Source organism: Capricornis sumatraensis, chromosome 15 (assembly GCF_032405125.1).
Source record: "Capricornis sumatraensis isolate serow.1 chromosome 15, serow.2, whole genome shotgun sequence".
Taxonomy (NCBI): Eukaryota; Metazoa; Chordata; class Mammalia; order Artiodactyla; family Bovidae; genus Capricornis; species Capricornis sumatraensis.
The window spans coordinates 24606996-24631289 of record NC_091083.1 but is presented as its reverse complement, the minus strand read 5'-3'; the positions used below and the strand labels follow the sequence as shown (position 1 = coordinate 24631289).

Below are 24294 nucleotides of genomic sequence, written 5' to 3'. Positions count from 1 at the left end.
TTCCTACTTAAAAATTTCAGTCCCTGGTCTATTTGCAATGGCCTTCAGTCCACTTTATTACTTCAGTCTACCTGACTCGTGGTTTCTATTTTTCTTATAAGGTTTTCATAGTTAATAATTAACTTTCTCTAGTTTTGCAAAGTGATGAGCATTTGTCAGGTAGGTCTATCTGCTTATACCACCTATTTAATCAGAAGAGACTGCTTGAAAATCTATGATTCAGAAGTTCTCTTCCAAGCTGTTCTTAGCTTTACTCACCTGAGTCTTAATGAATCCTATTGCCTGAAAACCTTTGCAAACACAATGATTAGACAACTCGAATGATGTGCCCTTTACTGGCTTCAAGCACTAGAAGTACTGAAAAACCTGCTTCTTCCTTTGCCTTTAAACCCCTCACCTTATCCTATCCTCCATTACCAGATCAGGCCAGATCTGTTATTTACTCAAAGAAACCCAGTGCTTGCTGGATATCATCCAAATGTCTAAAGTTAAAAGTATCTTACATCACTCTTCCCAGTTCCCATTCATTGAACTCTTCTTACTTTGAGTCTCCACTCAAGACAAACAGATTTACTTGATAGCTCTCCAAATATGCTCAATATGGACTCAGCAAAGTCACTTAGCTTGGCATCCATTTGTCTAGAATATTCCTTCCTTCTTCACCTCTTTTCGACGTGCTTCTCTGCATACTAAAATTCCACCTTCCTTTAAGGCCAATGTCAAATGTTAGCTTTTTTTTACAAACCTGTTTCTGATTTGCTCAATAAGGATGACCCTCTCTTGGAGCACCTTTCTGATCCTCCAACACTCACAGTCAACCTTATCTTATTGCTTAGTCACATAATCCTTCCTCTTCTTAGATTCTAAGCTCCTGGAGGAACCACAGTTTATTCTTCTCTATACAAACCAAAGTAGTAATGTTATGTACTGTGTCTTTCACAGAGGGACTCAACCAAAATTGATTGAATAAATACACAATGGAGGTGTAGACAAGCTATTTATTTAGTTGAAAACTTTTATAAGAGATTCTGGTTCCATTTTGGAGAAGCCTAGGTCAGTGTCTAAACAGGGTATGGATTCATATATGCAAGTGCCTTACTAGCATTTCTTAAACAAAAAATAGAAAAGGGTTTTTTTCCATTATTGTTTTCATCAAAGAAGATACAAATCATTCAAGACAGCAGATTTTTCACTTATTTTGAGGATCTTTGCAAAGAAAAAAGGTATTTTGAAGCAATAAACATGATATAGCCATCTGTTTGGTTTTTTCCTACCAACTCAGCTAAGGGAAATCTTACTTCATATTGGCTAAATTGCTGACATGACTTTTAAAGATAAAATGATTTGAGAAACTGAAAATGCAAAGCTGCCCATATTTTCACCACTGTGTGTACAGATTTTGAACAAACATAATTAATGATTTACTTTTAAAAATTCAGTAGAACACTGGTAACCTAAGTCTCAGAAAACATGCTTAATGTTCATATTATGAGATAACCATATTTATATCATACTTTAAAGATGTGAGTGGACATGAAGTAATTCATGATTTATAGGAAAAATCTTTTAATTTGCCTTTCTCCTTTTCATTCAGTCCTTCAACATATTAATTAAAATGTCTATTAAATGCCTGGCAATATACTAGCACAGAAATACACAGTGAACTCACTAAGACAGAATCTGTGTATAAATTTTACTTATATATAGTCCTTTTTTACACAAAATATAATAGCTTCTGGACTGAAGCCTTAAAACCAGTTCTTCTGCTTAGAGTTTGTAAATTTTGTTAATAGCATCATTTCTCTCCTATGGTTTGAAGCCACAGAATTACCAAGGTCCTCAATATTTTTCACACTTTCAACTATATGCACTAACTTCAGTCTTTTTATACTTTAAGGCATTACAAAGTATCTTGATTCTGCTTTGTGTTTTTATTTTTTTAACAACAAAAGCATTTTATATTGGATTATAGCCAATTAACAGTGTTGTTAATGTTGTTTCAGGTGAACAGTGAAGGGACTCAGCCATACATATACATGTATCCATTCTCTCCCAAACACCCCTCCCATCCATGTTGACACATAACATTGAACATAATTCCATGTGCTATACAGTAGATTTTTGTTGGTTATTCATTTTAAATATGGTAGTGTGTACATAACCTTCCCCAAATCCTTAACTATCCCTTCCCCCAGCTATCATGAGTGTGTTTTCTAAGTCTGTGAGTTTCTTTCTGTTTTGTCAGTAAGTTCATTTGTCTCATTTTTTTTTTTTAGATTCCACTTATAATCTTGGTTCTGCTTCTTAAGTTTACCACTTATCTAATAAAGGACTTTCCCAAAGAAAGGCAACGCCAAAGAATGCTCAAACTACTGCACAATTGCACTTATCTCAGTTCAGTTCAGTCGCTCAGCCATGTCCGATTCTTTGCGACCCCATGAATCGCAGCACGCCAGGCCTCCCTGTCCATCACCAACTCCTGGAGTTCGCTCAGACTCACATCCATCGAGTCAGTGATGCCATCCAGCCATCTCATCCTCTGTCGTCCCGTTCTCCCCTGCCCCCAATCCTTCCTAGCATCAGAGTCTTTTCCAGTGAGTCAACTCTTCACATGAGGTGGCCAAAGTACTGGAGTTTCAGCCTTAGCATCATTCCTTCCAAAGAACACCCAGGACTGATCTCCTTTAGGATGGACTGGTTGGATCTCCTTGCAGTCCAAGGGACTCTCAAGAGTCTTCTAACACTCATCTCACATGCTAGTAAAGTAATGTTCAAAATTCTCCAAGCCAGGCTTCAGCAATATGTGAACCGGGAACTTCCAGACGTTCAAGCTGGTTTTCGAAAAGGCAGAGGAACCACAGATCAAATTGCCAACATCCGCTGGATCATGCAAAAGGCAAGAGAGTTCCAGAAAAACATCTATTTCTGCTTTATTGACAATGCCAAAGCCTTTGACTGTGTGGATCACAATCAACTGTAGAAAATTCTGAAAGAGATGGGAATACCAGACAACCTGACCTGCCTCTTGAGAAACCTGTATGCAGGTCAGGAAACAACAGTTAGAACTGGACATGGATCAACAGACTGGTTTCAAATAGGAAAAGGAGTACGTCAAGGCTGTATATTGTCACCCGGCTTATTTAACTTATATGCAGAGTACATCATGAGAAATGCTGGGCTGGAAGAAGCACAAGCTGGAATTAAGATTGCGGGGATAAGTATCAATAACCTCAGATATGCAGATGACACCACGTTTATGGCAGAAAGTGAAGAGGAACTAAAGAGCCTCTTGATGAAAGTGAAAGAGGAGCGTGAAAAAGTTGGCTTAAAGCTCAACATTCAGAAAACAAAGATCATGGCATCTGGTCCCATCACTTCATGGGAAATAGATGGGGAAACAGTGGAAACAGTGTCAGACTTTATTTTTTGGGCTCCAAAATCACTGCAGATGGTGATTGGAGCCATGAAATTAAAAGACGCTTACTCCTTGGAAGGAAAGTTATGACCAACCTAGATAGCACATTGAAAAGCAGAGCCATTACTTTGCCAACAAAGCTCCATGTAGTCAAGGCTAAGGTTTTTCGTGGTCATGTATGGATGTGAGAGTTGGACTGTGAAGAAACCTGAGCACCAAAGAATTGATGCTTTTGAACTGTGGTGTTGGAGAAGACTCTTGAGAGTCCCTTGGACTGCAAGGAGACCCAACCAGTCCATTCTGAAGGAGATCAGCCCTGGGATTTCTTTGAAGGGAATGATGCTGAAGCTGAATCTCCAGTACTTTGGCCACCTCATGCGAAGAGTTGACTCATTGGAAAAGACTTTGATGCTGGGAGGGATTGGGGGCAGGAGGAGAAGGGTTGAGATGGCTGGATGGCATCATGGACTCGATGGACGTGAGTTTGAGTGAACTCCGGGAGTTGATGATGGACAGGGATGCCTGGTGTGCTGCGATTCATGGGGTCACAAAGATTCGGACACAACTGAGCGACTGAACTGAACTGAACTCAGATAATGACTTGTGACTCTAACTGACTCTTTAGGCAGTATGCAAAATTGTCCCAACCTGCTTTTCACATCTTAACATTTTTTTTTTAAGCCTACATACCCAGCTTCATTCAAATTCGGTTATTTACTATCTCAAAATACTCCACCAAATTTTCTCTTCTGTATAGTATTTATTCAAGATATTCTTCCCTGTGACTTACTCTTCTTTCCCTGCACAATCACAGAAATTCTAACTTCCTTCAAGAAATATCTTAAGTAATTTTTCTATTAAGTCTTAAAGGATTCTTACGTTTGAGCTTTATCATCTCGGGAAACTCGTATTTCATCGTTTGTATTTTCTAAGCAACTCCCACATTCTGCTTCACCTTGTGCACTAGGTTACATGATCCTAAGGCAGAGGTACCTTCTTTGCTGAGAGATGGTGCTTAAAATTGTTACTTGATTATTGGTATTCCTGATTACAAATCCTCCTCTGAATCCTATATAACTTCTAAGTCTTACTGAAATATGATGAGTGACCAACCCGGTTTCTATACCATCCAGAAGACCAAAACCCAGTGAAGGAGAGGGACTCTCTCTGGTGCTTTAGTATGAGCCATCCACAGACTTTTCATCCTATCTGTGTATTTCATTTATTCTTAATTTGCTTCTTTACTTTTCCATTTTTATGTTTTTCTCTCTTTCTCCTACTTTCTCTACTGCTCCTTATTAGGCAAACAGTGATATTCTCTGGCATTTTGCTTATTTCTGCTAGTAGCATTCAAGGAATACATTTTTCTGACTCCTGGGAAAACTGATAATTGCATTTCTAGGCTATTGCTAATCTCTAAACTAACCTCCAAAGTTTGTGGAGAAAAATAAAATGAAGAGAATTCAAACCAAGTTTCAGAGTTCATTTTTAAAATTCTCAGTCAACTTAGGTGGCATTAAATGGAGAGGAAACAACCAAATAACTAAAGCTAATAGAATGTGTGTGTGTGTTTGTGTGTATCTCAATCTACTACATAAGTTAAATGAAAATGATACACTTCTACAGCTTCCTTATGCACCTTTTCTTTATAATTCTGTTCCCTTTCATGTAGTCTTCCATATTATCAAGAATGAATGAAAACTTGAAAAGACAGCAGAGATGAATCTATGCCGAAAATTATTATAAGTATCTTTTTTCTTTTCTGCAGAAAAGTTTTCCTAATGGCTGCACTTTTCTTAGGTTTTATTTATACCCATGACTTTTTGATAGAAGACAATGGCTTTTCCAATAAATGTCCCTTTTGAAATATGAAGTAAATTAAAAATAATAACTGTAGTGAAACTGTAGATTATTTAGAGTGAATGGGTAGAAAACCACTTACCCCCAGTTGCCACAGTGATTTCACGTAGAAAATGGCCATAAAATGGAAAATCGAAGGACAGATTCACTCTCTGCAAGGAACAACAACCAGAAAAGAAAATCAATAATGTGCATAACAGTAAATGTAAAATGAAGAGCCTTCTACCTAAAAAAAAAAAATGCTTCTACTTTACACCACTATTATTGTAGCTGACTTTTTGAATCTGAATATTGGATGGAAATAAAGAATTTTTTACCCTCTGATAATTAATTGTTTAAAATATGTGAAAAAATAAAGTTGGGCTGTTATGATCTGTTAATCTATTCTTCACTTCCAAAGGGAATCTAACAGTTTCAGCTCTGAATCAAGCTATTCTCTTTAACATCACTACTGCCTTTCAGTTGTCCACTACAAAGCAGGTCAACCATCACGATCAACAATTTATTTAGGGTTGTTTTTTGTTTGATTAATCTTCTCCAAAATAGTAGAGCATGTTATCTGTTCAGTTTTACTGAATAAAAAGTAAAAATATTTTATTTTAGGCAATTATATAGTCACCTTATCTTCTGTATAGAACAAAAGGCAGTTTTATGGAATAAGATACTTTGCACCTACAGATCTAAACCTGCAGATATTTTTCTTTTTCAGATTGTGACAAACTCCCCTGATTCAGTATACAAATGACCCTTGAACATGGCTTTGAAATGTACTGGTCAGTTCTACTTATAACATTTTTTTTTCCAATAATATAGTATCTGTGTTTTCATTAGAGAGATCTTTAAATTATTGCAGTGTTGAGAAAAGTTTGATTAGAGATCACAAAGTATGAAATCAAAAGGACTAGGGTCTGAGTCCTGATTCTATCCTGCCCTTGGGTCAGTCATTCGTTAATTCCTTTGTTTTTGAGGCAGAGGTATCACTGTGTGGATTTTCAACTGGGTGAGGACTGGCAGCCCTAGCCCCCAGTGTTGTTTGAGAGCAATTACTTTATGTACACTTTTAAAGGTATGGGATACCAATAATTAAAAAATTGCTGGTTACTAGAAAGCTACTTTTACTTTGTAGAGAGGAAAACTGGAGAGACCGAGGAATAAAGTTCATAAATTTTGCCCCTCTTTTTTTCGAAAAGAAGATCTGAAACTTTGGATATATATATATTTATAATATACCTTATTGTTATATATTATATATATATATATAACTCCAGTACTCCCCACTCCAGTACTCTTGCCTGGAAAATCCCATGGGTGGAGGAGGCTGGTGGGCTGCAGTCCATGGGGTCGCTAAGAGTCGGACACGACTGAGCAACTTCACTTGCACTTTTCACTTTCATGCATTGGAGAAGGAAATGGCAACCCACTCCAGTGTTCTTGCCTGGAGAATCCCAGGGACAGGGGAGCCTGGTGGGCTGCTGTCTATGGGATCGCACAGAGTTGGACACGACCGAAGTGACTTAGCAGCAGCAGTAGCATACATACATATGTATAGTAAGATAAAAAACAAGACACAAAAAGCAAAGCAAAGAAAAAGAAATCCTAGATTTTTCATATGTTTGAAATGATATGAATCAGATTCATTATTATTAGGACAGAAACGAGAGAAAAAACAGTGAGCTATAACAAAGATGATCAACTGAAATAAAAGGATCTATAGGGAAATCAATTGGCTGATTTAGAGCCCAATAGAATGTACAAACCACCTATAATAAAAGGCTATTATGTTAAAATTCAACAATTTCAAATTATATCTCTCCCAACATACTAGCTAAAAAAATTGAGCAGTATAGTTAGATTGAATTTAGCTCTTTCCAATTATGCAAATGATTGCTTTTTATATCCATCAGAGATTCCTAATGACTTATTTGGCATGATATTAATCATTTAAAATTTACAGTGACTTTCAATTAGTTCTTTTCCCTTTCCTTTTTAGTGAAAGCTGCATCTTCAGAAGGGTTTATTTTCATTTTTTATTTTCTGCTGACTAATGGGAACACCAAGACCTATTTTTACAGCACTGACTGAAATGAGTGGTTACTAATAACCATAAAATAAAAGCTTCAGTGGCAAAATCATATATTTCAAAAAAGACATCAGACACAGTTTGATAAAGGCACTTGCTCTAGTATACTGTTCTCCATCAGTCTAATTTTTCCATGCCATGGCCAAATTGGTAAAATTTGGCATTCTCACTTCCAGAATAAGAGTTTGGTTTAAACATCTATCACTAACAAACTCTATCAATTACTACCAAAGAGGAACCAGAGGAATATGACAATTTCTCAGCCACGACAAATATTTAAATTTTTTTAGAATCAAACTGAGAAGAACAAATACATAAGTTAAAGACTATTTTTCATAGTAAGTTCTCACAGAAAAATTTGCTAATATATTATCCTGAAGCACAATATCACTGATTGAAATGTCTCCCTATTTACTGTCTAAATGACCAGCTTACCTTAGTTATCACCATGGCCTGCTTTGCACTAACAGCAATGACAATTAATAAAGGTGTTACCTTCTCAATAATTGTGAAATCTACCCCTTTCTCTCCAGGTACTACTGACACCCTTCCCTAAGCATAGGTACTTTCATCTCAATAACTTGCTTACAGGTGTCTTGGTTCCATTTTCCTTGGAATTTTTTTTCTCTATACTATCTAGAATATCACTCCCCAATCCAAATCTTTCGATCTAGAATCCCACTGACCCTGGAATCACACAAAAATAGTGAAAACGAGTTTTAAGACCCACCACTAATTGGTCTCCACTATCTTATGGTTCTCTCTTCACGCTCTCTACACTGGCCAGCCTTCTAGAACAACTGTTACTTCCTTGAAACTGCCACCCTTAATCCCGGGCTCTGGTTCTTCAACACGATGTCTCTTTTGACTGTAATGATCTCTCAACCTTGGTTGGCCATGGCTCCCACATTCTTCCAGCCTTGGCCTAGTTTCCTTGGTACGCTAAACCTGACATAAGGACTTGGAGCAGACAGTTTGTTTGGAAGGTGATCCTAGGAAGCATGTGCTAAGGAAAGGGGAAAAGTGAGACACGGAAAAGAGAAAAACCCGTAACAGTTACTGGATATGTTACCACTATAGCCAGGTCTCCCTTGGAGACCTTCTGGGAAAAAGTAGGGAAAACATGACTCAGAATCATCTCATTGGCGGTTAGGAGGCTGGGATATTGATCCATCCACTCCGATCTCCTGTTGATTGACAGTGGGCAGATGATTCCCTCCTTCCCCAGGATTACTCTCAGGCAGAAAGAAGAGACACAGCACTTGAGTTGGGATGTTAGCTGGTATCCTAGAAACTGCCTCCCATAGTTTCAATTTTCAATGAGCTCAGGGAGGCAGAAGGGATGTGAGGCAAAACATCAAGAGGGACCACAAAGTGTCATCCTCAGAGTTCTACTATTACTTCTTGCAAAGTTATACCTCCTACCGTATCTCATCAAGCACTCTCTCTATATGCATGTACACATAAAACAATCACATGGGTTCAGATTTTAACTGCTTCAAAGTGAAACTAACTCAGCATCAGAGTGGTTAAGAATGGCCCAAAGTGTCAGTCCCTTAGTCATGTCAGACTCTTTGTGACCCCATGGACTCTAAGCCTGCCGGGCTCCTCTGTCCATGGAATTCTCCAGGAAAGAATACTGGAGTGGGTAGCCATTTCCTTCTCCAGGGAAAAACAGCCCAAGTGGGACACCAAAACTTGAACCCAGATTTGAAAGACAACAAAGGCAATGCTGCTAATTACTGAAATATTGAAAGTAAAGTAATAAGAAGTATCACACTTAATGGCAACTTCTTGAAAATTATCATCCCTCTTTACAACACATATAGACACAGACACAGAACAACACATCCACACAAATTATTAAAACAAACAGAAATGATTAAGCGCTAGGATTTCATGGGACTCTTTGAAGCTAAATTATTATATATTCCATATAATTACCCCTGGGTAATTGGATCATTATTGCTTCCTTCCCTGGTAGCTCAGATGGTAAAGAATCTGCCTGCAATGCAGGAGTGCCAGGTTTGATCAGTGAGTTGGGAAGATCCCCTGTAGAAGGAAATGGCTACCCACTCTCGTATTCTTGCCTGGAGAAGTCCATGGACAGAGGAGCCTGATGGGCTGCAGTGGCTACAATCCATGGGGTTGCAAAGAGTCAGACATGACTGAAAACTTTTACTTTTACTTTCTTTTCATGGTATATAAAACAGGTATTCGGTGAAGCTAAAGGAGAGTTTTATTTATTCATTCATCCATTCGTGTAGTCAAAAATCATTGATTCAACACCTTATGTATACCAGGCACTAAATCCAAGGCTGAGCCTCAAAGAGTAAGGCCCATCCAGTTTCTCCCTTCAAGGAGTTAAGAAGGTGATGCAGGAGAGCAACACAGAAGGGGAAACTAATAGGACCGGGCAGGAGCAGAGTAAGGACCTGAAGAGGACACCTAACCCAGAGGAGATGCACTGAAGCTCTTCAAAGGGGATTACGAGACTAGTCAGATGAGACCTGAAAGCACGGGAGTGAAAGGGATGGGTAAAAATATACGTAGAAAGTAAAACTGGAAGGATCATAATTAATTGAAATCATAATTAAAAGTTGGGCTTCCCAGGGGGCTCCAGTGGTAAAGAATCTGCCTGCCAATGCAGGAGATACAGGAGACTCCAGTTCGATTCCTGGGTTGGGAAGATCCCCTGGAGAAGGAAATGGCACCCCACTCCAGTATCCTTGCCTGGAAAATCTCATGGATAGAGGAGCCTGGTGGGCTATATTCTGTGGGGTCACAAAGAGTCAGACACGACTGCGAACACACACACACAAGTTGGGAGTGAGGGAGGGAAGTCTAGAATAAAGGACAGGTTTCTAGCTAGGTGACTGGTGGACCATAACCCACTAACTGAGATGATGAATACAGGAAGAAGAGCTATTTTGGTTAGTTGTGAGAAGACCTGCTGTATCACTAATTAATTACACTTCCCTGGTGGCTCAGATGGTAAAGCGTCTGTCTACAATGTGGGAGACCTGGGTTCAATCCCTGGGTTGGGAAGATCTGCTGGAGAAGGAAATGGCAGTCCACTCCAGTACTATTGCCTGGAAAATCCAATGGACAGAGGAGCCTGGCAGGCTATAGTCCATGGGGTTGCAAAGAGTCAGACACGACTGAGTGACTTCACTTTCTTTCTTTCTTTCTTTCTTAACCACATCATTGAAATTTTTTAGAACTTGAATACGCAACAAAAACTCTTCTGCAACCATAAAGGTAAACAAAATCCTGGACAACATCACAAAAAGCCACTGCAAACAAGAAGAAGCATGACATTGAAATTTACTAGATTTAATTGATGAAGATGACACAAATGGTGAACACTTTCCTATTTGGGATCTCATCCCGTAAGAAATATCTAAGGTAAAAGGAGGGCTTCACAGGTGGCTCAGTGGTAAAGAATCGCCTGCCAATGCAGGAGATGCAGGTTCAATCCCTAGGTCAGGAAAATCCCCTGGAGGAGGAAAATGGTGACCTACTCTGCTGCTGCTGCTGCTGAGTCGCTTCAGTCGTGTCTGACTCTGTGCGACCCCATGGACGGCAGCCCACCAGGCTCCCCCATCCCTGGGATTCTCCAGGCAAGAACACTGGAGTGGGTTGCCATTTCCTTCTCCAATGCATGAAAGTGAAAAGTGAAAGTGAAGTCGCTCAGTCGTGTCCGACCCTCAGCGACCCCATGGACTGCTGCCTACCAGGCTCCTCCGTCCATGGGGTTTTCCAGGCAAGAGTACTGGAGTGAAGTGCCATCGGCTTCTCCGGCAACCTACTCTGGTATTCTTTATACATATTTTTCTTATGCTTGTTGCCATCTGGGTTCTAATTATTATGATCTCTGCTAATTCTTTTTTAATAACACAAGAATTATAATTCTATGTAGAGAATGATCCTGGAGAATCCCATGGACAGAGGAGCCTGGTGGGCTACCGTTCATGGAGTTGCAAAGAGTCAGATATGACTGAGTGACTGAGCATGCATGCATACACACACAACATAAAAGGAAGAAGTGTTTAGAAAATTCTCATGTAAAGACAATAAATGAAGTAATAGAGCAAAATGTAAAATAAAAACTCAAAAGCGAAACTGTAAAACACATGTGTGACATAAATAAAATCAACTGAATTTGCTAATTCCTTATACTTGGCAGAAAGTGAACTATTTGACAGGAGAGGTATCATAATTCTGAGACAGGCATAAGAAGTATCATATGGGGGAGAAGAAACTTGTGAAGCGTTCTTTGAAAAGCTTGTAGAAGTAGGTAAATAGGTGCTAGGTGGTGTGCTGCAAATTTATAGCGGGTACAGCCACATATGACTGTGGGTTTTGAAACCGAATCATGCTCTTCTACAACTTGCCCCATGCAATCACTGTGGGGAATAGACTATCAGAGGAAATTAGGGCCATATTAATAGATTTCTTTGTTTTTAGCTATGCCATGCAGCTTGTAGAATCTTAGTTCTTCCACCAGGGATGGAACTCAACCCCCTGCTTTGGAAGGGGGAGTCTTAACCACTAGACCACCAGGGAAGCCCCTCTGATCGATTACGAAGCACGTCTACATCTCTTATTGCCTCTGTTACATATTTTTCTTATGCTTGTTGCCCTCTGGGTTCTAATTATTATGATCTCTGCTAATCCTTTTTTTAATAACACAAGAATTATAATCCTATGTAAACACTGCTCCAGTTTTACTTGTTTGCCTAATTCTCAGTAGAATTACAAAGATAAATTAATTAATCAATGCTTTCAAGACCTTGAAGACAGAAACCCCCTACTAAGAGTTAAAGAATCGGAAGTGGATGCATTTATAATCCTAAAAACCATTGAGAAAGTCACTCATAAAAAATGCCTTTTGTTTTAAGACAGCTTCTTGTTTACAGGAGCAAAGTTACACTCCCATGGTTCCCTAGCCTCCATTTCATCTTTATAAGGTATAATCCTGATGGGGAAAAATCAGCAGCCTGTGGGGGAAAAAATTAGTAATAACTAATCTTTTAGTGGAGAAGGAAATGGTAACCCACTGCAGTATTCTTGCCTGGGAAATCCCATGAAGCCTGGCAGGCTACAGTCCATAGGGTCACAGAAGAGTTGGACAGAACTTAGCGACTAAACAACAATAACAAGCTTTTAGTAACTGCTGATCTAACAAGTTCATGACAACAATGAGTCCAGTGACTATAGGCGGTGTCCATTTATTTAAGAATAAATAAGCCCGTGGCGGATTCATGTTGATGTGTGGCAGAACCAATACAATATTGTAAAGTAATTAGCCTTCAATTAAAATAAATAAATTTTAAAAATAAAAGAATAAATTCATGGGTTAATCGTTAATTTCTCTACATGTATTTGAACATGCTATTTTTAATAATTCAAATAATTTCATGTTTGTAGGGCACGTGTTTGTATCTTGAAGCTATTAAATAGGCAGGATGATGATGGTGATGATTGACCAAGTGAGATTTGCATTAATTTTTGCAAAAAATTAGGCCAAGTAAATTGGAGTCATAGCATTTTCAGTTTGTTTATTGATGCCAAGTATTATTAATAGTTGATGCCAAATATTCAGTTCAGTTCAGTTCAGTCGCTCAGTCATGTCTGACTCTTTGCAACCCCATGAATCGCAGCACACCAGGCCTCCCTGTCCATCACCGTCTCCTGGAGTTCACTCAGACTCACCTCCATCGAGTCTGTGATGCCATCCAGCCATCTCATCCTCTGTCGTCCCCTTCTCCTCCTGCCCCCAATCCCTCCCAGCATCAGTCTTTTCCAATGAGTCAACTCTTCGCATGAGGTGGCCAAAGTACTGGAGCTTCAGCTTTAGCATCATTCCTTCCAAAGAAATCCCAGGGCTGATCTCCTTCAGAATGGACTGGTTGGATCTCCTTGCAGTCCAAGGGACCCTCAAGAGTCTTCTCCAACACCACAGGTCAAATGCATCAATTCTTCGGCGCTCAGCCTTCTTCACAGTCCAACTCTCACATCCATACATGACCAGAGGAAAAACCATAGCCTTGACTAGATGGACCTTAGTCGGCAAAGTAATGTCTCTGCTTTTGAATATACTATCTAGGTTGGTCATAACTTTTCTTCCAAGGAGTAAGCGTCTTTGAATTTCATGGCTGCAGTCACCATCTGCAGTGATTTTGGAGCCCCCACAAATAAACTCTGACACTGTTTCTACTGTTTCCCCATCTATTTCCCATGAAGTGATGGGACCAGATGCCATGATCTTCGTTTTCTGAATGTTGAGCTTTAAGCCAACTTTTTCATTCTCCTCTTTCACTTTCATCAAGAGGCTTTTTAGCTCCTCTTCACTTTCTGCCATAAGGGTGGTGTCATCTGCATATCTGAGGTTATTGATATTTCTCTCCACAATCTTGATTCCAGCTTGTGCTTCTTTCAGCCCAGCATTTCTCACGATGTACTCTGCATATAAGCTAAATAAGTAGGGTGACAATATACAGCCTTGATGTACTCCTTTTCCTATTTGGAACCAGTCTGTTGTTTCATGTCCAGTTCTAACTGTTGCTTCCTGACCTGCATACAGATTTCTCAAGAGGCCAAATATTATTAAGTATTATATTAATAACTTTGGGAGGAGTTGAAAATTTAAAGAAAAAAATACATGTTGTTTTATTTACATGGCTATTTCTAATGATACTGGCTTTCATCCAAAATACCTGAATAAATGACCAAATGACACCTGGACCTTCATAAGCACGGAGTCAATGGAGTCAATGATGGTTAACATTGTATTATGTACCTGAAGGGTTTAGCATAGCAAAAGTTCCTCAAAACTAGTTTCCTAAATAACAGCTTCTTATCTGATTTCTAATAAGGAAATGGAAAAGATTTGATATATGTTGTTTCTAATAGCAATCGAGGCAAATTGCTTTTGTAATAGAATCAAATCACAATTAGATATTATGTTTCACAGAAACATTATGATGGCTTCATTTTTGTTATATTGAAATGATCACAACTAGTGTATTTACCGGTGTTTTATTATTTTGTAATAATATCAAACATTATTCTAAGTATTTTGTCTGCATTAAGCAAGTATGAATGCTAAAACTAGGTGAGAGTGTGATAAGAAAGAAGATGTTTTGTATGCACAGAGTATCTCCCCCAAAGATACTTAGTAATTAGAAAAGGAAAAATAGTAAGTTTACAGTAAAGAAACAAAATCTGGCAGACATCACTTTAAGCAGGTGATCAAAGTTAACATCGCTGGTAATGAGCCGTGATGACATCAGGTACCTCCTGATGTATGCATGATCATGGACAAAATACCATTCCCTGGGTATTCTTTCTTTTTTTTTTTTTTCTTCCACACTGTGTATCTTGTGGGATCTTAGTTCCCCACCAGAGATGGATCCCTGGTCCTGGGCAATGAAAGTCTGCATGTTAACCACTGGACTGCCAGGGAAGTTCCTCCCCTAGTATTCTTGCCAAAAATAGAGACCCATATTTAACCATGAAGAAGCAGTAGACAAACCTCAAATCAAGATCACTGTACAGAGACTGGTAAAGACCCTTCAAAATGTCAAGTTCATGAAAGATAAAGACAGAAAATGTGTCATAGATTGGAGGAGGTGCGACTAGGAGGTTTGACAGATAAACGCAATGTGGGTCCTATATTGGATTCCAGATAGGAATAAGGGTGGTTTGAGGACAGTTCACAAAAGGTGAATATAGCATATAGATTAGTTAAGAGTATCACACTAATGGCAATTTCTTGGTGTTGGAAATTGTACTATGAGTATATAAAGTGTTACTACTTGGGGCTGCTTGTTGAAAGCTATATGGGAACTCTTCAGTAATTTTTCCAAGTTTATTTATAAGCCGGAAATTGTTTCAAAATAAAACCTTACAAGTCGTTCAGTCGCTCAGTAATATGTGACTCTTTGTGACCCCATGGATTGCAGCACTCCAGGTTTCCCTTCACAATCTCCCAGAGCTTGCCCAAACTCATGACCATTGAGTTGGTGATACCATCCAACCCTCTCATCCTCTGTCATCCCCTTCTCCTCCTGCCCTCAGTCTTGCCCAGCATTAGGGTCGTTTCCAATGAATTGGCTCTTCGTATCAGGTGGGCAAAGTATCGAAGCTTCAGAATCAATTCTTCCAATGAATATTCAAGATTGATTTCCTTTAGGACTGACTGATTTGATCTCCTTGATCAAACTTTATAAGAAAGGAAAACTAATAAGTTCAAACCACTAGAAGCAGCAGAGCCAGGATTTCAATCCAAATGTGCTTGACTCCAAACTCCTAAATCTTGCCTACTACAGGACAGCATTCTCTCTCCCTTATACTAGGTGATCCTTTTCCTACCTATTATCACATCTTCTAGAGCCATTTTCTACCTGGCACTCTTAACATTGTCAGTGACTGATGTTTTTGTTCTCCGTAAACATAACTTAATTTTCTTTAAAATTTAATAACAGTGGAAATAGAAAGCCCCCAGATGCCTGAGGCTAAAGCCACACACACAAAAAGAAAATCTGAGGAAGGTACAGGGCAGTCTTCTCTGATGAAATCACAGGGACTAGACTAGCAGTGCTGGGCTGGAAGGAGCCTTCGTGAGCTGCACACCATTGAGGTCTGATGGCAACATGGTGGTTTCTTCTCACTGGATGATGGGAACAGCCTGAACTACCCATTTTGCACATTTGAGGATTAGATGCTTCCATTTCTTATCTGCCAAGGATAGATCCAAGGGCCTGTTTTCTAAGCTTACACAACATTTATTTATTTATTTTATAATTGTCAATGGTAATGACTTTTCACTGGTTTATTCACCTGTTTAACAAATATTCACTTATAAAAGTAGCATAAACTGCAAGATATGAATAGGTGGCTCAGATGGTAAAGAATCTGCCTGCAATCCGGGAGATCCAGTTTGATCCCTGGATCTGGATGATCCTTGGAGAAGGGAATGGCTACCCACTCCAATATTCTTGCCTGGAGAATTCCAGGGACAGAGGAGCATGGAGGACTAGAGTCCATGGGGTCACAAAGAGTCAGATATGACTGAGCAACTAACACTTTTCAAGTTGGTATACATGTATATGTATGTAGATACAGATAGAAAAATTTAAATTAACAAGTTTCTACAGCAGGTAACTACCAAAGAGAGAAAATGTACTATGGAGAGGCATTTCCATGTGGCATTGCCAAAGAAGCAATGCAAGCTTCTTTTGATATATTCTAAAGTAAGATCCTGCTTCTAGGCCATAAACGAGCTGAGTATTTGCCAGAAATAAAATAGCTGCAGTGGGCAGGATGCTTCACGCCACTTTTACCATGTGGAATTTTTACAAAATGGAATTTAAACAAACTCTCACTCTTGCAGGGGAGTGAACAGGATACGGGTCGTTAATCCAGTGACTGAAAACACTGGAAACCTAATTAAAAGATCAAATTGTTCAGGAAAAGGGGCTAATCAATATGCAAATATACAGGCAAGGGAGTGGCTCCTTTCAGAAATAAAGCCTGTCAATCGAATTGATTTTCTGGGTTAGAAATTCTAACTGCTTCAGCACTTTTTTGTAACCGAGAACTTAATTAACCCTGCATATTGAATGACACTGCATGGGGCTACATGTAAATTAGAAAATAACATATAAACATTTTGCAGTTACCCATTGCTTGTTCATATGAACTTGAGATTAGGTGAACATCATATCTTTTGATTTCTTACACTTCATGGTTCCCAGGAACACTTGGCTTATGGTTACCTGCCTATACTTGCACGTTTTGAGAATTATTCAAATTAATTATGTGACTGTTTACCATTCAGGGAGAGTGCAGAGCATAAGTCTATTTAAGGGCACAGCGGGTAAGAAAAAACAGGATTTATAAAGGAGCCCTGGGAGGGTCGGTGGGTGAGGGGAGACCCAGAGGTCACATCTGGATTTTCCACACAGCTCTGAGAACAAGGCAGTAATTCTACCAGGCTTCTCCAACCTGAGTATTCATGGCAATCACTTAGGATTCTTGTTAAAAATAGACTCCGTTGCAGATAGTCGGGGGTGGGGGGAGGGAAGTAAAATTCTGCATTTCTAACAAGCTCCCAGTGCTCCTGAGATTGCCCCACTTGGAAAGTCAAGATTTTGTGTCATATAAATGGTCTTTGAAACTCTAAAGTGCTGTAAGGAAGCTTTGACAAGCGTGAAATGGGTTAAAAGGATAAATAGACCTGATTCTGGATAACATCATCTCACTTTGCCTGTTAGCGCTCATCTGACCTGAAATTTTCCATTTAAGGCAGGAAAGGATAGGGATACCTCCTAGCGGAGCACCTTTAAAGTAATGATTTGCAAAAGCTCTTTGCAGCCTCAGTACACCTAAGGACAAGGACATGGTGGCTACTTTCTTGACCAGTGACCCTCAAACAGGGCAGGACAGGAAATGTATTCCTATGAGTTTATCCTGGACAGTTTGAAAATGCCCTTGCTTGTCTCAGTGGAGCATAATCTGTCCTCCCTTCTTTCCTGCCACTGGAAAATGATTGTTTTAGAGTTAAAATGTCTGTATGACAGTGATTAGTATCAATACTAACAGTCATCTAGAGCAGCCACGGATTAAGCATAGTACAAACGTTATTAATAAATCATTCCATTCTAGTGAAAATCTTAGAAAGTAGGTACTGTCATCATGCCCGTTTTACAGCTGAGGGAAATGATTAACATAAAGTAAAAGCACTTTAAGTTACCCAGCTTTCAGCTGGCAGAAGTGGAGACTCTCATGCAGGCAGCCTGTTTCTAAATCGACATGCTTATACACTCTATCAAGCTGAAACACTGACCAGCTGAAACTGGTTTTGCTCCCTAAAATCAGGCTGTTGAATAATCAAAACCTGGGTTACTTTACAGAAACAGCAGTGCGCATGTGCAAGATAGGAACCTGCGTCTCCAGACTGACCCTGAACCAAGAAACGTCAATCTATGGATCTCAAAGAACTGCTAAGTTGCCACTGGAGCCCTTTACAAAGTGAGAAGTCCGTCAGCTTCCAGCAGCACAGTAACTAGAGACTAGCCAATCAGCTTCCAAGTTTGAAATCACCCTGACCTCTTAAATTTCGCCCCAACCTTGAATCTGAGAGACAGATTTGAGCCTTGCCTGTCTCCCTGCAGGTCAACCTCGCAATAAAGCCCTTTTCTTTCTCAAAAACCTGTGTCACAGTATTGGTTTCTATGCACATCAGGCAGGGTATTAGGATTTGGAATTCAGTGCAGGCAAATCTCAGCAGAAAGGTGACTAAATCATTCAAAACTTGACCCCAGGTTGAAATGAAAATTTAGGACAGGTCCAATTTTAACTCTTCATCCTCCTCCACTAACATCCCCTTTTTATTTATTTATTTTTTTTAAACTTTTTATGTGGAAATAAATTCAAATGAAATTTACAATAATCCAAAGAGTCTCCTATATCTTTTAAGCAGATTCACTGTTTTTTAACATTTTGCCACAGTGGCCAACTTTTGGATTTTTCAAAAGCTAAATAAGTAAATTGATGCCTCACAACACAGCTTCCCAGAGCTGCTCCTTTATCCACCCTACCCATGTCTACAGCTGGTCCTGCAGGGATCAGGACTCAGGTAGCTAAACTCAGCCTGAGTATCAGGAGTGAACCTTACTTGACATTTTGTGTCAGACACTGGCTGAATAACAAGAAATTCCTTGCAATTTATCACTCATTGAGAGTGACTAAAAGTGTTCTATTTCTGGTCCCATTGGCATAGGAACAGAACACCTTCAGTGAAGAAAGGATGAGACCTACATTCTGGGGCTGGAATTTCAGGCACAACACATGTTCAGATGGGAGGCCAACTTATAAACAAACAATGTGAGACCTTGACTATTTCACCTAAAGTAATCATCCACCTAAGTCATAGGCTATAATTTAGTAAGAAGAAATGGACAAAAATAAAGTTACTGAAAACAGACACAAAAAAATACTTTTAAAGGATACTAGAATATTAACTTGTTCAGAAAATTTCAATTCCAAAATGTCTTAAGTCTTTTATCTTCTACAATTTAAGATTTTCCACAAGACTTTTACCTATCTGCTTTTAGTTGTATTTACTCTTAGGGGACATTATATTCCATCTATATTTTGCTAACTTTTCTGTGCTACAAAATGTTTTCCTTGAAGAGAGTCCTGTGGAAGCTTTATCATTTAATAACTTCAGGATGACAATATGTTTTACACTCATATTATCTAAAATTAACCCTTGTTAAGTCTTCATGGGGTCTAGAGAGATCGGAAAGGATGATTAAAAATGGGTCTGATAAGACAATCTGTGATGAAAAATAGGAGTAAATGGAGTTATTTATTCCACCTGAGACACAGCTGCCTGACTGTGGGATCCCACTTTAGCAGCCCCTAATTATAGAAGATTAATGTGAAACCTTCAAGTATTTGCCTCACTTGTGACTTTAAAAAGTTGAGTAGATAGCTATTTATCTAGATTTATTTTACAGTCATCACTGGCAACAGCGAATGTATGATTACTTCCTATGACTCTAAATTTATGAAAAGAATGGTGCCTGTCCTCTACTAAAGACATAACATGGAGAAATGGGATGAAAATAAACTGAAATATGATGAACTCGAGGGTGAATTTTAAAAAGAAGGTATGTTCTTGCTTTGGAAAACAAAGGTTAGGAATATGTATAAAAATTGGCCACTATCTTCAAGAATTTCCAAAGTCCCTTCACATGACTAAAATACTAGATGGGAATGTTTAACCTGAGTCATTAACACCATCTGTGGAAGAGGGACTAGATCCTTCCATGTCCACTGGCTTTGGGACAAGCAGACCAGCTCACCTGCATGGCATGCAGAGGAATTCAGTTACTCTGATCTCAGGTTGGTTTTGTGGAATGGGGGAAAAAACAGCCTTTCTTTTCCATAAAAGGCCTTCAAATAATACTTTCTTCAGGACAGATGATTGTTCTCAAAATTTATAATTTTAATATGATGATATTAATAGGAAAGTGAATTAATTAAACAAAAATTAAGTTAGAGAAACAGTTGTACAGACACAGCTTATCCTAGTCTGTTATTAAACTAGAGAAAAACACCAGGAATGAAGACAAGTAAGGACAGGTTGATGAACTGTGTCTTGTGCCTGTGTGCTCAGTCATGTTCGACTCTTTTGCAATGCCATGGACTGTAGCCTGCAAAGCTCCTCTGCCCATGGAATTTCCTAGACAAGAATACAGGAGCGGGTTGCCATTTCCTCCTCCAGATGTATGCCTTACTTGAAACAACTCACAAGAGAGAATGCAGCAAGTTTATTTAATAGTCAAAATAAAAATAAAAGCAACTTATTGTTAGACACTGTGAATAGGATGCAGACAAAAAATGTGTGGTCCAGATAATAGCCCGATAGAGAGAGCACATTAAGTTGCCTTTTGAGTTAATAGTTTAGAAAAGTAATCACTTATCAACAGATTTTCTAAAGCACAGGAGAAAATAAAATTCTGCAATATATGAAAACAATTGACTAAAGTCACCACAAGCGTCCGAATGTAGTTCTCCCAACATCAACATTATGCAAATTTAAGACCAATGGAACTGCTAGTCAAAATGCTGTTATTTTTCTGGGGAAAAAGAAAATACCTCCAGAAAGCCTAATTTTTGTTTAGTGAAGGTTTCGGAATGTATTTGAGTAGTCTGAAGATCCCCACAGAGAATAATCGAATTTTTTAAATTTTAAAACAGCCTACCATCAAAACTGTACCAGTCTCATCAAAAACTTTACCAGCTTTATGGTAGACAGGAGAGCAACAATTCATTTCATTTTGCTAGTGTTTCTTATATAAGGAATCAATCTTCTTACTAATACGTAGAAAAATAGTTTAAAAAAACTTTTTTAAGGCAGGGTATGTTTATGTCTAACAAAAAGCACACTGGCAATTTCTTGGCCCCCCAAAAATTATTTAAAGATATATAGATATAAATATATAGGTACATATCTATCTATAGAAAAGATTCTGAGAGATTGCCTAGGAATTAACATATTTAGAGGTTAATCTGTTTTGTTGTGAAGAATTAGGACTCAAACAACAATGCTTCATTACTGCCTCATTGTTATTTGACGTTTTCAGTGTCCTTTCATAGTTATTTCACTTTTATTCTTGAAATAACACTGGAGGGGAGTCAAAGCAGGCACTTTCCCCTTTGTTCTAGGTTATAATATTGATGTCCAAAGAGGCCCGAATCTAAGAAAATGAGTTTTGGAGTCAAGGTCTCATAACGTCTGTAACCCCAGACTCCTTCCACTGGGACAATGGTGCCTCTGTAGAAGTTGCGAATCAGAACTTCATAAACTGTGGTTTCAAAAGACAAATGAATTCTAATTTGGTTGTTGAATCAAACTGTGTCCAGCAATAAATTAAATTATATGGATTGAGAAGTACAGAAGAAAAGCTCAAAATGGTGGCATTTGAAGGTCTCATAGAAATTTAAAAAAAAAGAAAGAAGAATAAATTTCAACTGGTTCCCAGGTTTGTAGTCAGAAAGTTCTAGGTTTGCGACCTAATAACTATGGACTTTGAATTAAGGAACAAAAAACCCAAATAAGTACCACTATTTGAAGGTAAGGTGCTTGACTCATTGCTTGTCATGTGATAGGGACTTATTCCAATTTTTTGCTTTCCTTTAACTACTGTTTGAAGACATGTTTCTTCCTTTAATGTGTCCAACTGTAAAGCTAGGTTTTAACATCTGTTTTTACTGCAAATATGATTTAAGAAATGTTATTTAACTCAAAAAGGACAATGGGGATATTTAAACAAAAAAGGACAAAGGGGAAATTGAAGGAACATGTAATCAAATTACTACATATATATATATAGTATAAATACTAATCATTTTAGCTTACATTATTAAAGGAAAGAGAAAGCAGGGTGTTTTGACACGTGAAGAATGTGAATAAAATGATAAGTTTTACTCTGATAGCATAATAGTATTGTGGATGGGAGAAAAGAGACAACTGTCACTCTATGTCCAACATTCCTCCTTTTCTAGAAAATTAACCCAAGATCCCAAAATACCATTCAGACCACATTTATAAATGATAATGGTGAAGGGGATAATATTATTTGAAAAGTTATGTTTCCAGGTCAGACACTCCTGTGTCTTCCTGTGACCTACTGGGAGGAAGTTGGGAAGGACAGCCTTCCCAGTTTCCAGCTCTCTGACTTCCTTTCTCTTTGCCTAGGGCTGGTTAGTTAACCAGCTGGCCCTTGAGTCTCCCCTAGGCTAGATTTTTCTGTTCTCTTCTTTTGTCTAACTGGCTGACAGAAAGGATGCCCTGGGTATGCAAACTTCATCATTTGGTGTTAAGACTTAAGAAAGTCCCCTCTTCCCTTAGAGGTTAAACGGAAGTCCTGTTTCCAGCCAAACTACCAGAGGGGGCCTGCGTGCTACGTCATTTCAGTTGTGCCCATCTTTGTGACCCCCTGGACTGTAGCCTGCAGGCTCTGCTGTCCACAGGATCCTCCAGGCAAGAACACAGGAGTGGGTTGCCATTCCCTTCTCCAGGGGAATCTTCCCCACCCCAGGATCGAACCTGCATCTCTTACTTCTCCTGAATTGGCAGGCAGGTTCTTTTCCACTAGCACCACTTGGGAAGTCCACCAGAAAGCTCTGCATCAAGGATTTTGATGATTATATCAGGAACCTAATCTATGAAGTGGATCAGTTTCGCATTTGCTGTTTTCCCTCGGGGTTAAGCCTCTCAATTATATCACAAAGGGCAGAGTAGCTGTAGCTGAGTGTCTGTGTTGTGTGTGTCGAGAGGGGTGGGGAAGAGGCTGTATGTGGGCATCGCTGAGTCCCTGGCCATAACACTACCTTAAGACTGCAATTCTGTCATCACCTCTAAAACCTGGTTCTACTTCAAGGCTGGCATAATAGAGAGGGAGCGAGAGAACAAGGCAGGATTGGGAAGATGAGCAGGTCAATGGAAGAAATAGTGAAACATGGATCGTTTTCTACAATTTGGAAATCTTCAAACAAATATGTAACAATCATACTTCTGAAAGAAAGAATGTAGGGAACTTTTATAAAATATTCTAGTTAGAAAATTTGTAAGTTCCAAGATATTAAACTATTCAAATGAAAAAGTCTAAATGGCAAATTTTCCTGGAAAAAAATGATATTATCAACTTTATTGTTATAAACTGCGTTTATTAATATGTACCTGGATGTGAATGCTTGTGTGTGTGTGTGTGGGTGTGGGTGTGTATGTTCTGTTGGTGGTGATAGGGTAAGTGGATTCAGGACTAATTTCTAGCAGGAAGAAATTCTTGACAATGGTTTAGATTTTCATGGAAAACCAATGGCACAGTAACTAAAATAAAGGTTTCTATCAATGACATATATTTAAAAATCAATGCATGGAGCACCAGATAAGTTTCAAGCTCAAGCTCGAGTCCATTTGTGTTTTAGCCAATCTTTGGTGTTCAAACCAACAATGTCACTCTCATAATCACAGTAAGAAAAAAACAGATCTTTATATCATCATATTTTTTCTTGAAACTATCAGAAAGTTGTTACAAGGCAACCAGACTCTATTCCAAAGAGAAAAAGAAATCTTCTTTAAGGAAAGACAGGACACAAGAACTACCGCCCCAGTGGGAGAACATATGAGAAAGTCTAAGAAGAAATCAGCTAGCGTTTTAACTGACAAACTTCTTCCTTTGCTTACAGACAAAGAACTAGGTCATATTCTGGAATCTCCATGAGGATATGCCAATGTTCAAACTCTTATAAAGTATATATTATATTATTAGGGACTGTGATATAGTGGGAAGATTGTCAAATGCAATACATTCCTGAAAATCATGGTCTTAATCCAGTCTTTCTCATTGTCTCT

General features: G+C 38.7%; 1 protein-coding gene across 1 annotated transcript in view; it reads right to left on the bottom strand.

Annotated features, from left to right (window-relative positions):
• The window catches only part of PLXDC2 (plexin domain containing 2), a 431731-nt gene that overhangs the window by 183110 nt on the left and 224327 nt on the right, over positions 1–24294 (bottom strand). Inside the window, exon 3 of the mRNA XM_068987428.1 lies at positions 5358–5427. Within this exon, the coding sequence (XP_068843529.1) occupies positions 5358–5427 (70 nt within the window). The remainder of the gene's footprint in view (positions 1–5357; positions 5428–24294) is intronic.